Source organism: Anolis carolinensis, unplaced genomic scaffold (assembly GCF_035594765.1).
Source record: "Anolis carolinensis isolate JA03-04 unplaced genomic scaffold, rAnoCar3.1.pri scaffold_10, whole genome shotgun sequence".
NCBI lineage: Eukaryota > Metazoa > Chordata > Lepidosauria > Squamata > Dactyloidae > Anolis > Anolis carolinensis.
Window position 1 is genome coordinate 151,719 of NW_026943821.1, and position 12,402 is coordinate 164,120.

General features: G+C 52.2%; 1 protein-coding gene across 2 annotated transcripts; it reads right to left on the minus strand.

The window, feature by feature from the left end:
- Positions 1–2,200: 2,200 nt before the first annotated feature.
- On the minus strand, positions 2,201–12,318 carry LOC100566002 (guanylate-binding protein 1). 2 transcript variants are annotated; one of them, XM_062962698.1, is made up of 11 exons: positions 12,143–12,318; positions 11,329–11,537; positions 11,000–11,127; positions 9,736–9,845; positions 6,723–6,922; positions 5,480–5,722; positions 4,247–4,527; positions 3,873–4,085; positions 3,658–3,760; positions 3,085–3,278; positions 2,201–2,774 (listed from the first exon to the last, which is right to left on the minus strand). In XM_062962698.1, exons 2-11 carry the CDS (start codon positions 11,522–11,524, stop codon positions 2,523–2,525), a joined length of 1,920 nt encoding a protein of 639 aa, XP_062818768.1. In that variant the 5' UTR covers positions 11,525–11,537; positions 12,143–12,318; the 3' UTR covers positions 2,201–2,522. The 2 variants fall into 2 exon arrangements, with proteins under 2 accessions (XP_062818768.1, XP_062818767.1); XM_062962697.1 differs by having other exon boundaries at positions 11,329–11,562.
- Positions 12,319–12,402: the final 84 nt, after the last annotated feature.

Consider the following 12,402-nt stretch of genomic DNA (forward strand, 5'->3'; position numbering starts at 1 on the left):
TGTGGGGGTTTTCCTTGCCCTCTTCACAGAAAAGGGGCCTCCTGCTTTTGACTTTGGATGAAGAGGAGTATTTTTACATCTTTTACATCCTTGCCCCTTCAAATAAATCACACTTACATGACCAGATCAAGGGGAGGGAACCATAAACCCAATATATTAAAATGTATCATTTTAGGCTAGGGAAATCTTATACAATATATTCAGGCTCAGAAATTGGCGGTAGTCCAATATAATTACTCAAAAACCTGCCGACACCACCAGGTCTTCAGTTCCTTACGGAAATTGGATAATGTAGGGGATGGCCTGATCTCTTTTGGCAGTGCATTCCAGAGCCGGGATGGGGGCCACTGCCGAGAAGGCTTGTTCCCTCGTCCCCACCAGCCGCACTTGGGACGGTGGTGGGAGCGCGAGAAGAGCCTCCCCGGATGATCTCCCCCGGAAGAGCCTCCCCGGAAGATATACAATCCTTATATATGATAAAATAATAATAGATGTAATAATAAAGAAGCACCTAATTAGTTTGAAACTTTCCCTGTCTAAAGGATACTGTACTTATATAGTTCTAATATAATTCTTCTTACATAAATCTGTTTCGCTTCCCCCCCCCCCATCCCTTTCCCTTTTCTTTGTGCCACCTTCGCCTGGCCAATTTATCTTATTCTTTAGCTCCAGAATTTCATTGTTCTTGTTGCAAGTTTCTCCCCCTGTCCTTCTATGAATACAAATTCTATAAACTTCCCCCAGATTTTCCAAAAGTCTGAAAACAGTACTTTCAAACCTGAGGCTTTTGGGGTTTTTTTTTGGGGTGGGGGGGCTGCCACTGAGTTTCGGAGGGCGGCACAGGTGGGGAACCGTCCTCCTTGGGAACGGGAGAAGGCCACCCGACTCCACCAGGCCAGAGTTGGCTGAAGGGAGGCAGGATGCGGGGAAGCTGCCCGGAGTCTCATCACACACACACACACACACACACCCCAATTCTGCAGCCCTGAATGTTATAACACTGAGTGCAGTGCGCATTTCTTGCACGCGTTGAAAGGCATGGGGTTAGGCCGCCAGGACCTTTGCAACCGGCACGGAAATAGGCAAAGTGAAGCCCAGGAGGCTCTTTCCGTTCAGCCAAGACAGACTGACAATTTAACAGTAACGCACCGCAAAGTTATCCCAGTTTATAGGCAGTTTTGTGCTTCCAATAATACAGATCAATGGTCAAGTGACAAGGGCCTTCTCGGCCATGGCCCCCCGACTCTGGAACACCCTCCTCAGGGAGATTAGGTTGGCGCCTTCCCTACCCTCCTTTAAGAAACAATTGAAAACCTGGATGTTTGGGCTGGCCTTTGCAGAGACAGCCATTGGATGACCAGCCTCATTATAATTACAATTCTATTCTGAATGTTATTAGGTTCCTGTCACTGGGATATTTTAATCTAATGATTTTATCTTATATTGCTGCTATAGTCCACCCACCTTTGAAGTTGACTGAATCGCATTGGTGGTTGTTTGATATTATTACTATTGATATTATTATTGTTGTTTAAATCTTTGTTTTAACTTGTTTTATCATCTTCTTGTGTTTTAAACTGTGTGTATTGTTAATGTATTTGTGCTGTTACTTTTGTAACATTGTGAGCCGCCCCGAGTCCCCACGGGGAGATGGTGGCGGGGTATAAATAAAGTATTATTATTATTATTATTATTATTATTATTATTATTATGCTGGTCCCAACCAGGGTGCAGAAGCAACAGCCTCGACCGCTAGAAGACAGTCAGCGCAGAAACACTACAGCCCTGCATTTGAGTGGCCAGGCATGGACATTTAATTTTAACAAGACCCAAAGGGAAGGAATGGGCCCCGGATTGAGCAGTGCGTCTCAAGATGGTTTCCTACTATGAAAAGGTTCCAGGAAAGAAAACCCAAAGTCCGTACTGTGATAACACCTTTATGGCACAAAACACGTTATATTTGCTTTCAAAGTTCACCAGCTCCTTCCCTGGGACAAGAGGGCGAAGGCGCACCTCCTTCTCTCCGCACAACAGATTCCCTCAAATTCCACTCAAAAGCCAGTGAGCTTTGCAAGCTGTCGGATGAGCAGCTTTCCATATTATATTCTGCTTTGAACAGGACTGGGAACCTTTTGGGGGGGGGGGGGCTAGGAGGGGCCTGAGGCACGTGAACCCCAAGTCAGTGCTTAGACTGAAGGGCTTGTATTCATTCATTTATTCATTCATTTATTTAAAACATTTATATTCTGCCCTTCTCACCCCGAAGGGGACTCGGGGCAGAGCACTACATATAAACAGCAAACATTCAATGCCGGAACATAACATAAACAATAAGTATACATAAACACTAAAAACAATTAAAAACAATTAGCTCCACTTTAAAATCAGTTGTTTAAAAACCGTATTGCCAAAAGGATTCTGCCCCTTGCCTTCTTTCTGACTGAATGCTAAAGAGCCAGCCTGACACGATCTGTGTGCCGGCAAAGCGGTGCGGAGAGCGAGGGCCCCAATCCCTCCCGGGGCTACTTCTTTGCTGGCACAGACCCTTTGGGAGGCTCTGCTGGTGCGCTCGCTGCAGCCGAAGCGCTTGCCGTTTTTGCCATGTGCTGAAGCATGTAGTACTGCATCCCCTGATTCAGGTACGGGAGCGCTTTATCGAGGGCTGCCATGCAAATCTCAAAGATGGAGTTGTTATTTTCCTTCAGTTTCCGGATTTCATCTTCCATATCTTTGGCCTTTTGATAAAACCCTTCTTCCAGCAGTTTCTTTTGTTCCTGAAAAAGGCAAGAAGCCCGTGAGGCAGTTCAGGGAGCAGGGGCAGTGAAATCACCCCAGGATGGAATCGGACCAGAAGGTTCTCAAGCGGAGGGAGATGTCCTGTCTGCAAAGCCTCAACAGGTTCTGCACAAACCATACAAGAAATGCCAAGACACCCAGAAGCTGAACTGTCAAACCAAGCGCACTTCCAGATCTTACAGCTGCAACATCAGGCTGAGAAGGCGAAGGCACTTTGAGAGACGGGCAAGCTTAGGCCAGAGGGGGGGGGGGGGACACCATCATAAGCCAGCCGGGGTTTGTCCTTACCTGGAGCTTAAGCTGCACAATGCGTTCGGTCTCCTCCCTGGTCCTCTCCTTCTCTTCCTCCATCTTCTCCCTCAGCAGCCGGAACTGCTCCTCATGGCTGCGCTCCTGATCCTCCATCAGCTGCTTCATCCGGGCCTGGTCCTGCTCCATAAGCTCCTGCTGCCGTCGAGCAGCTTCGGTCTGCACTTGCTGGGCTGCCGTGGGGAGAGAAAGAACCTTAGACCCCATAGAGACAAGGGAAGGAATGTTTTTATATTGTGGAATGATATTTTAAATTGTAAGTCGCTCGGAGCACTCTGGTGGACAGAGACTAATTAAGAAATAAAGTGAAGTGAAGTGAAGTGAAGTGAAGTGAAGTGAAGTGAAGTGAAGTGAAGTGAAGGAAGGCAAGGCAAGGCAAGACGGGGGTGGCCAGGAGGGAGGGGCTCCTCAGCCCTGGAACCCAGAACGTGGAACCCTGGACATGCTCCTCGTGCTGCCTGATCTGATCCCATTTAGGCACTTGTCAAGCCCGCATTTTGCCCACTTGCATTTGACGTGTGGCATCGAGCCTTGGCAAAGCCACCTCCGCACCTTCCAGCTGCTTCTCCTTCTCGCTCAGGGCCATGTCGGCCAGCAAGATAGAATTGGCCTCCGTCTCCTTGGACTTCAGGAACCCTTCGAGCGCCTTGTCTGCCTGGGAAGGGAACAGCGGAGGCCAGTTTAAGCAAAAGATGGGGAACCACTCCTGAGAGGCCACCAGAACCACACTTCCTTGTGAGTCTCCAAAGGACCCGAGGCCTTCCTACCTGGACCCCCTTGTTGGGCAGCAAGCGATACCTCTCCTCCATTTGGCGCCTCTCCTCCAGGAACTGCCTGTAGCCTCCGGGGACCGAGAAGCGCCCGGCGCGGACCCCGCTCTCCAGGCCCTGCGAGAGGCTCTCCAGGGCAGCCGTGCAGCGGGCGAAGGACACGGCCTCGTTCCTCTGGCAGAACTCCTCCTTCTTCAGCTTCAGCTCATGCTGCCCGACAACACAAAAGTCTCACGGCTCTGGAAACGCCACACAGCGGACGGCAATCCCCCCCCCCAATAGGCACAGCAAATAATATATCAAGAAAGCATACTTCAGCAAAGGCCCTGAGGCTATGCACACTATCCTATGAGCCTCAGGAGAGCACGTACCGTGAGTTCGTCCTGGAACTTCTTAATGTTGGCCCCAAAGGCACGCGCCATGAACGCCCCGGTGGCCTCCCTCTCGCACTCGGCGTGCGTCCGCAGCAGCTCCTCCACGGACCCAGTGGGCAGTGCCACCCGCCGCTGCATCTCCTCCTCGTAACGGGAGAGGGCCTCGCGCACGGCGGCCGCGTTCTCAATCTCGGCCAGCGCCAGGAACGCGTTCTCCAGGCAGGGCACCTCCCCGCCGTTGATGGCGCCCACATAGGCCTTTGCCAGGTTTGCCAGCACTGAAAGAGAGAAGGGGGGAGGTAAACAGCTGCTGCAATAAATCACTCTGGCCATGAGGTCATGAGTTCGAGGCCAGCCCATAGCGGGGTGAGCACCCGTCAATTAAAAATAAAATATAGCCCCTGCTCGTTGCTGACCTAGCAACCCAAAAGATAGTTGCATCTATCAAGTAGGAAATACTTGTAGGCTCGGGCTGTGGCGCAGGCTGGAGAGCAGCTGCAATGAATCACTGCAATGAATCACTCTGACCAGGAGGTCATGAGTTCGAGGCCCGCTCAGAGCCTATGTTTGTTTGTATTTGTTCTATGTTTTAAAAAAAGGCATTGAATGTTTGCCTATATCTGTAATGTGATCCGCCCTGAGTCCCCTTCGGGGTGAGAAGGGCGGAATATAAATACTGTAAATAACTAAATAAATAAAGAAGAGGTCTGGTGAGGCATCGATGGTGGGGTGGGAAGGCATGCTTGGGCAGAGGTGGCTGCGATGCAAAGGAGTGCACTTTCCTCCACTCACAACAGGTGTCTGTGAGCAAAGGGATCTAATGTGAAAGGTGCCACCAGATCCCTTCGCTTCTTGATGCATCCATCTCGGAATTTTACCCAATGACTATTCACATCTCTAGCCTCTTTGAGTCTCCTTGTAGAGAGGAAAAGTGGAGTATAAATCAACATAAAGAACATCAGCATCAGCATCTTCACTAAGGCAGTCCAAGCTGAGCGCTGCGTAGCTCTAAAGATTCATCCTAAGAACTGGGACCTGGTCCCCCCCCCCCCCCCCCAGGCACAACATAGCATGGAGATGGCCTTGTCCAATGGCAAGAGGCAACTGGCAGGCACTGGGGCGGCTTGAGTCCCAACCCCCCCCCCCCCCCGGCCACCCCTTAGAGCGGTCATCAGAGCAGACCTATTTGCTCCTTCCTCCCGACCCCAGTGCAGACAGAGCCTGGCTTACTGGCTCCGGTCACGGCCTGGCCCCCGGGGACCGTCTTGCGCTTGGCGGTCTCCCAGACGTGTTCGCAGAAACGGGCCACTGGCTTCAGGAACTCCTCCTCCAAGTCTTCCTCCTCCAGCTCCGCCAGTCGTCGCAAGTTTTTCCTGTTTGTCGGGCGGTCGAAAGTGAAGCATTTCCGGGAAGGAAAGAACTTGCGGATGCACAACCGGGGCAGGTTGCACCTTCTGATCTGCTCTGTGTCACCTGCAGAAGAAGAACGGGGATTTTGCTCGTTTCCCCTTATTGATAAATTCCAGAAATTGTCCCTGGAATCCAACCCGACCCTCCAGATACCTTTTGCCTGCAAGACTGTTCAGGTCTCTGTTGTGACTTACCCTGGAATGTGATGCAACAAGAATGTTTCTGAGCATGCACAGAGCATCCTACTACCCTGTTTCCCAGAAAATAAGACATCCCCAAAAAATAAGACCTAGCAGAGGTTTTGCTGAATTGCTAAATATAAGGCCTCCCCCGAAAGTAAGACCTAGTAAAAATTTTGTTTGGAAGCATGCCCAACACCCGCCAAACAAAACACCAGAACTTGCAGGATCAGTAAATGTACATACCAGTTGTACATGGAAATAATGGTAATAATAGAATCATAGAATCATAGAATAGTAGAGTTGGAAGAGACCACATAGGCCATCCAGTCCAACCCCCTGCTAAGAAGCAGGAAATCGCATTCAAAGCACCCCCGACAGATGGCCATCCAGCCTCTGCTTAAAAGCCTCCAAAGAAGGAGCCTCCACCACGGCCCCGGGGAGAGAGTTCCACTGTCGAACAGCTCTCACAGTGAGGAAGTTCTTCCTGATAAGAACTTCCTGATATATTAAAATGTTATATTATTTATATTTATACAGTAGTAACAAGACATTCTTGACAGAAGTCTTAGTTTGTCTGGTTTGGTTATGTTGGTTTGTGATGACAACTACTGTACAGTATATAATAAATGTTCATTATTTTGTTCAACAATAAATGTGAATTCTTCTTCATGGAAAAATAAGACATCCCATGAAAATAAGACCTAGCACATCTTTGGGAGCAAAAAATAATATAAGACACTGTCTTATTTTCGGGGAAACACGGTACCTTGAGAGTGCATTCGCCCCTTTCGCCTCTACATCTGATGGACCCCCCCCCCACACACACACACACACTCCAAGGCCCAGTCAGACCCCATTTCCGCCTGCTGCCTGGAAGTCACCTTTCTGCAGCTTCAGAGCGTTCTCCAGGTAGCCGTCATCGCTGACCGCGCACCCGTCGATCTCCAGCTCCAGCGTGAAGTCCCTCACGGCCCAAATGAAGGCCGGGAAGTAGCGGACGAACTCCGAGGAATCCTCGTCCTCTTGGCTTTGATCCCTGGAAGAGGTTATTCTGATCCTTTGGGTCAGCTCAGAAACGTAGCTGGGCACCGCTAAGGAAAAGGGCTAGATCCAGGGAAGTCCTGCTCCCCCTTATTCTATTCTGCCTTGGTCAGACCACTTTACCTGGAATCACACTGTGTCCAATTCTGGGCACCGCAGACTAGAGAGATGATTGGCCGAAACTAACAAAATGAAGTTCAACAGGGACAAATGCAAGATACTTCACTTCGGCAGAAAAAATGGAAATCAAAGATACAGAATGGGGGACGATGCCTGGCTAGACAGCAGTGTGTGCGAAAAAGACCTTGGAGTCCTCATGGAGAGGAAGATGAACATGAGCCAACAATGTGATGCGGCTGCTAAAAAAGCCAACGGGATTCTGGCATCAAGAGGGGAATAGCGTCTAGATCCAGGGAAGTCCTGCTCCCCCTTATTCTATTCTGCCTTGGTCAGACCACACCTGGAATCACACTGGGTCCAATTCTGGGCACCACAGTTGAAGGGAGATGTTGACAAGCTGGAAAGCGTCCAGAGGAGGGCAACTAAAATGATTAAGGGTCTGGAGAACAAGCCCTATGAGGAGCGGCTTAAAGAGCTGGGCATGTTTAGCCTGCGGAAGAGAAGGCTGAGAGGAGGCATGATAGCCATGTACAAATATGTGAAGGGAAGTCATAGGGAAGAGGGAGGGAGCTTGTTTTCTGCTGCCCTGGAGACTAGGACGCAAGGGAACAAGGGCTTCAAACTACAGGAAAGGAGATTCCGTCTGAACATCAGGAAGAAGTTCCTGACTGTGAGAAGGGCTGTTCGGCAGTGGAACTCTCTCCCCCGGACTGTGGTGGAGGCTCCTTCTTTGGAAGCTTTTAAGCAAAGGCTGGATGGCCATCTGTCAGGGGTGCTTTGAATGCAATTTCCTGCTTCTTAGTGGGGGGTTGGACTGGATGGCCCATGAGGTCTCTTCCAACTCTATTATTCTATGATTCTAGGGCTCCCAGGGCTACACTGGTTTTGTGGGTTTATTCATGGCTGGTTGGCGGCAAAAAGACAGCTCCGGAGTGTGGGCCGAGACCCATTTCCTGTCAGAAGAAGACAACCTGCCCGCTCAGCTAGTGGTTATGAAGCGGAAAGCAAGGCAGCTGTGGTACTTTCTCTACCGTTCTCTTTTTCCCACCCGCTCTGCTGTTATTCAGCAAGAGGCTTCACAACCTCATATATTCTCTGGAAAACCAGAACAGGTTTGTAATAAACAAACCACCCATATTTCATTGCATAATAGTCGTCACCGCATAAGAGTCACCCCCCCTATTTGGGGCTGATCCCCCCTCCCTCCCTCCTCCAAAGAGATCTCTGAAGCCCCTCTCTTCTCTCCTTCCTCCAAGACATTAAGGCAGTTTACAAAACCGGAAATTGAGGTACAGTAGAGTCTCACTTATCCAAGCCTTGCTTATCCAAGCCTCTGGATAATCCAAGCCATTTTTGTCGTCAATGTTTTCAATATATCATGATATTTTGGTGCTAAATTCGTAAATACAGTAATTACAACATAACATGACTGCGTATTGAACTACTTTTTCTGTCAAATTTGTTTTATAACATGAAGTTTTGGTGCTTAATTTGTAAAATCATAACCTCATTTGATGTTTAATAGGCTTTTCCTTAATCCCTCCTTATTATCCACGATATTCGCTTATCCAAGCTTCTGCCGGCCCGTTTAGCTTGGATAAGTGAGACTCTATTGTATCTGGAATTTGAATCTTCCCTCCTTCCTCCAAAGATCTCCATTCCAGAGTTTGGAAACTGAAAGAGAGAGGAGGGAAGAGGGGAGCTCCAGAGACCCCCACTTTATATTTTGTAAACTGGTTGTTTGAGGCTGGATTCTCCCTCCTCCCCTCTTGAAAGCAAGGTGTATGGAGACATAGACAGACTTAGGCAAAGTAGTTCTTCCCTCACATAATAGTCATACCCTCTCTTTTGAGGAAAACATAGTGGGGGGGGGCTGACTATTATGCAATGAAGCACAGTACCCTGTATTTCCTGTCGGCCATGGGCAGGGCCGGCCCCACCATAGAGGCCACGTGACGCCGCCGCCTCAGGCGCAGGTCCCGGGGGGCGCCGTCAGGCTGGGCGGGAGGCGGGGCACCGCTCTGACGGTGCCCCGCCGCCCGACCAGTGCGCCCTGGCCTTGTGGCTCCCTCTTTCGCCACCCAGGAAGGGGAGGAGGGATCCCATCCTCCCCTCCCCGGGCGGCGAAGCCTCTGTCTTTTGCCGCCCGGGAAGGGGAGGAGGGATCCCCTCCTCCCCTCCCCGGGCGGCGAAGCCTCCCTCTTTCCAACCCTGGCCGCGCCTCCCACGCTGCGTGGGAGGTGGGGCCAGGGCGAATAGCATGGGAGGCGGGGCAAACCCTGGCCCCGCCTCCCAGCCAGCGTGCCCTGGACCCGCCTCCCACGCAGCATGGGAGGCGGGGCCAGGGCACGCTGGCTGGGAGGCGGGGCCAGGGCACAGGAGGCGGGGCCGGCGGGGGGCGCTTTTCAGCACCCCCGCTTAATATTTAAATTTATCTCCGACCGGCCCTGGCCATGGGCCTGGCTGTGTGGCAAGGGGCTGTCTTGCCCAGGCAACCTTAAGCCTGGCTGGGGTCTCTTTTTCCGCTCCTTGCTTGTGGAACAGCCCCCCCCCCCTCCCCTGGATCTTGTGTCCCCAGGGCACCCCCTCCTGCGCCCGCTCCTCCTGACCAGTGTCCAGTGGGAGCCCCTCCCAGCCAGGATCCCAAAGGGAACTGGGGTGTCAGTCCCTCCGTCCGCTTCCAGCCCCCCCCACACACCCCCCCCCCCCCATTTGCCCCCATGGGAAGGATACTGGAGCTGTTCCAGGGCGTTCTGGTCAATGGTGCCCATGCTGTTGTAGACCAAGGTGCTGCTCAGCAGGATGGCCAGCGCAAAGATCCAGGCGTCGTTCTGCGTGTCGCCCTGGAAGAGAAGAAGCAGCCCCTCTGAGCCCCCCCTCCCTCCCTCCCTCCCTGCTCCCTCCGCAGGGGGCCCTCCCTCTGCCCCACTCATTGCAATGGAAGGGGGGGGCCACACCACAGCCTTCCTTTGGAAGGTTTGTGTCAGGAATGTCATCCAGAACTACACAAGTCTCCTAGTTAGTTAGAAGCACAGAAATAGATTGAGGGACACCTCTTCATACATCCCACGCATGCCCCATAGGCTGTTATTTCTCTCTTCTATTCTGTTGCAGTCACCCCCCCCCCCCCCCTTTATCTTGTTGCTTTTAGCAATGTGATCTCTTCTAGGGGTTTGAGGTAACTTCCTCAATTTAGATGGGAATTTTTATGGCCCTAGATCAAAAGGCACAGCCCATGCGGTTTGGTCACTGTTCTGATCCTGATTCTCTTTCTGATCCCTTGTTTCATCAAAATAATAATAATAATAACAACTTTATTTTTATACCCCGCCCCATCTCCCCGAAGGGACTCAGGGCGGCTTACATGGGGCCTGGCCCGATAAAACAAACAAATAACAGTAACAAAGCAATAAGACAATTATCCCAGTAAGAAACATCAACATCAATAAAAACAATCATTAAAATCAACAAGCAGGATACAGTGTTAAAAACAGGAGACTAATTCGTAGGGATACAATTTGCCTCTTCTCAAAGACAAAATGTAACTATCTAGATTTGTTTATTATTTTCACCAGTCTACCTAATCTTAGACCTAGCTAAGATAAGCCTATTAGCTCCAAACTCTTTTCCTATCCACAATGGATTTCTTTTTACCTCAATAAATGCTTTTTGAACCTTTAAGCTGGCTTTGCGATCCTTTGCCATTCTGAAGAACAAAGGCTGTCCTGAAACTCACTTCACATAAGTTTCCTGCTGTTTTGGAAGGAATACTTTGCTATTTTTCTGGGAATTTACCTCGCAAAAGAGGGTCATTTGAGCTTAACGGCTCCCAGATTCCCATCCGTTTGGCTTGGCAGGAGCCTTCTGCTGCCATCCCGTGCCTTGGTCCCACAAACACACAGAGTGGGCTCAGGTCTCACCGTGAAGCAGACCCACAAGACAGGCCCCCAGGCCACACACGCAGCCCCCCTCCTCCGCCCCCTCCCCACGGACTCACCTTCCCCACGTCCCCCAGGCCCTCCGTGTCCAGCAGCACCAGGGTTTGGTCGCTCCGGCAGGGATGGGGGCGGCACCACATCCAGATGCCCTTGGTGTTGCCCTGCACCGTGGACCCCAGGGAGAAGCCTGGAATATGGGGGGGGGGCACCACAGCCAGTGAGGAGGGGGCCGGAGGGGGCCCTGCCTGGAGTCGGTCTGGGATCCGCCCCAAGGCAGCGCTCCAGAGACCCTCCGGTGGATCGGAGGCCACGGCCCCTTCCCGAGCAGCCCCCAGACCTGAGCCTGGGCTGTGCCCTTGCCCCTTCTCCCCCCCCCCCACTCGCTCACCCTTCCGCTCGCCCGCCAGGCGGTTCATCAGGTAGGACTTGCCCGTCCGGTAGAGCCCCATGATGGCCACCACCACCACCGGCTGCCGGACGCGCTGCAGGACCCCCAGGGCCTCCTCCTGCAGCACCAGCCGCCCGTCTGGATGGTTCTCGATGAGGCAGAGCGGGCGGGCCATGCAGACCCCCCCGGGAGCCATTCTGGAAGGGAATCTGCCAAGGGAGAGGAAGGAGGCCCCTGGGGCCCCAGTACGGTCGGTCCAGGCCGCGTAGGGGCCCCTTGGATCCCTCTCTGGGGCCGCAGGCGCTTTTAGGGGGGTCTCAAGGGGCAGGTTTGGGGGTCACAGAGGCACGCCCTAAGAACGAGGAGGAACATCATGGCCGTGCCCCAGAGACAGGTGCCTTCCTTCCCATCACTCCAAGGGGGAGTTCTCCAAGCCGCCATCCCAGGTCACCCTTAACATGATTATTGTTATTATCTCATTTGTATCCTTCCTGGGGAGTTTTTTCATGTCGGGAGCAATTTGAGAAACAGCAAGTCGCTTCTGGTGTGAGAAAATTGTCCGCCTGCAAGGACGTTACCCGGATGTTTGATGTTTTACCATCCTTGTGGGAGGCTTCTCCCATGTCCCCACATGGGGAGCTGGAGCTGACAGAGGGAGCTCACCCGCCCTCCCCGGATTAGAACCGCTGACCTGTCGGCCAGCAGTCCTGCCGGCACAAGGGTTGAACCCATGGCGACACCGGGGGCTCCATCCTTCCCGGTGGGACTCCAGCTTCCATGGTCCCCCCCCCCCCCCCCCCCGCCCTGCACTTACCTCTCTTTCTGTCTTTTCTTCCTTCTTTCCCTTTTCTTTCCTTCTTCTTTCTTTGGCGCCGCGTCCGTCCTCTTGGGCGCCCTGGGGGAGGAAGGATGGGGGAGGGAGGGAGGGAGCCAAGGAGCCCAGAGGGGCGGGGCGAGGGGCGGAGACCCCCCCCCCCCAGAAAGCGGACGCGACCCGCCAGCCTCCTTTTCTCGGAAAGCCTTGCCTTGGCAGGAAAGGCGCTTGAAAGCGAAAGCGAAAGCGAAAGCGAAAGG

What these genes read in the sequence shown, in the direction of transcription:
- LOC100566002 (XM_062962698.1), bottom strand. Translation starts at nt 11,524, where the DNA reads ATGGCTCCCGGGGGGGTCTGCATGGCCCGCCCGCTCTGCCTCATCGAG. An exon ending in TGCCCAACAAGGGGGTCCAG is followed by an intron (nt 3,761 to 3,872) that starts GTAGGAAGGCCT and finishes TTCCCTTCCCAG; the next exon opens with GCAGACAAGGCGCTCGAAGG. An exon ending in TTGTGCAGCTTAAGCTCCAG is followed by an intron (nt 2,775 to 3,084) that starts GTAAGGACAAAC and finishes TGCCTTTTTCAG; the next exon opens with GAACAAAAGAAACTGCTGGA.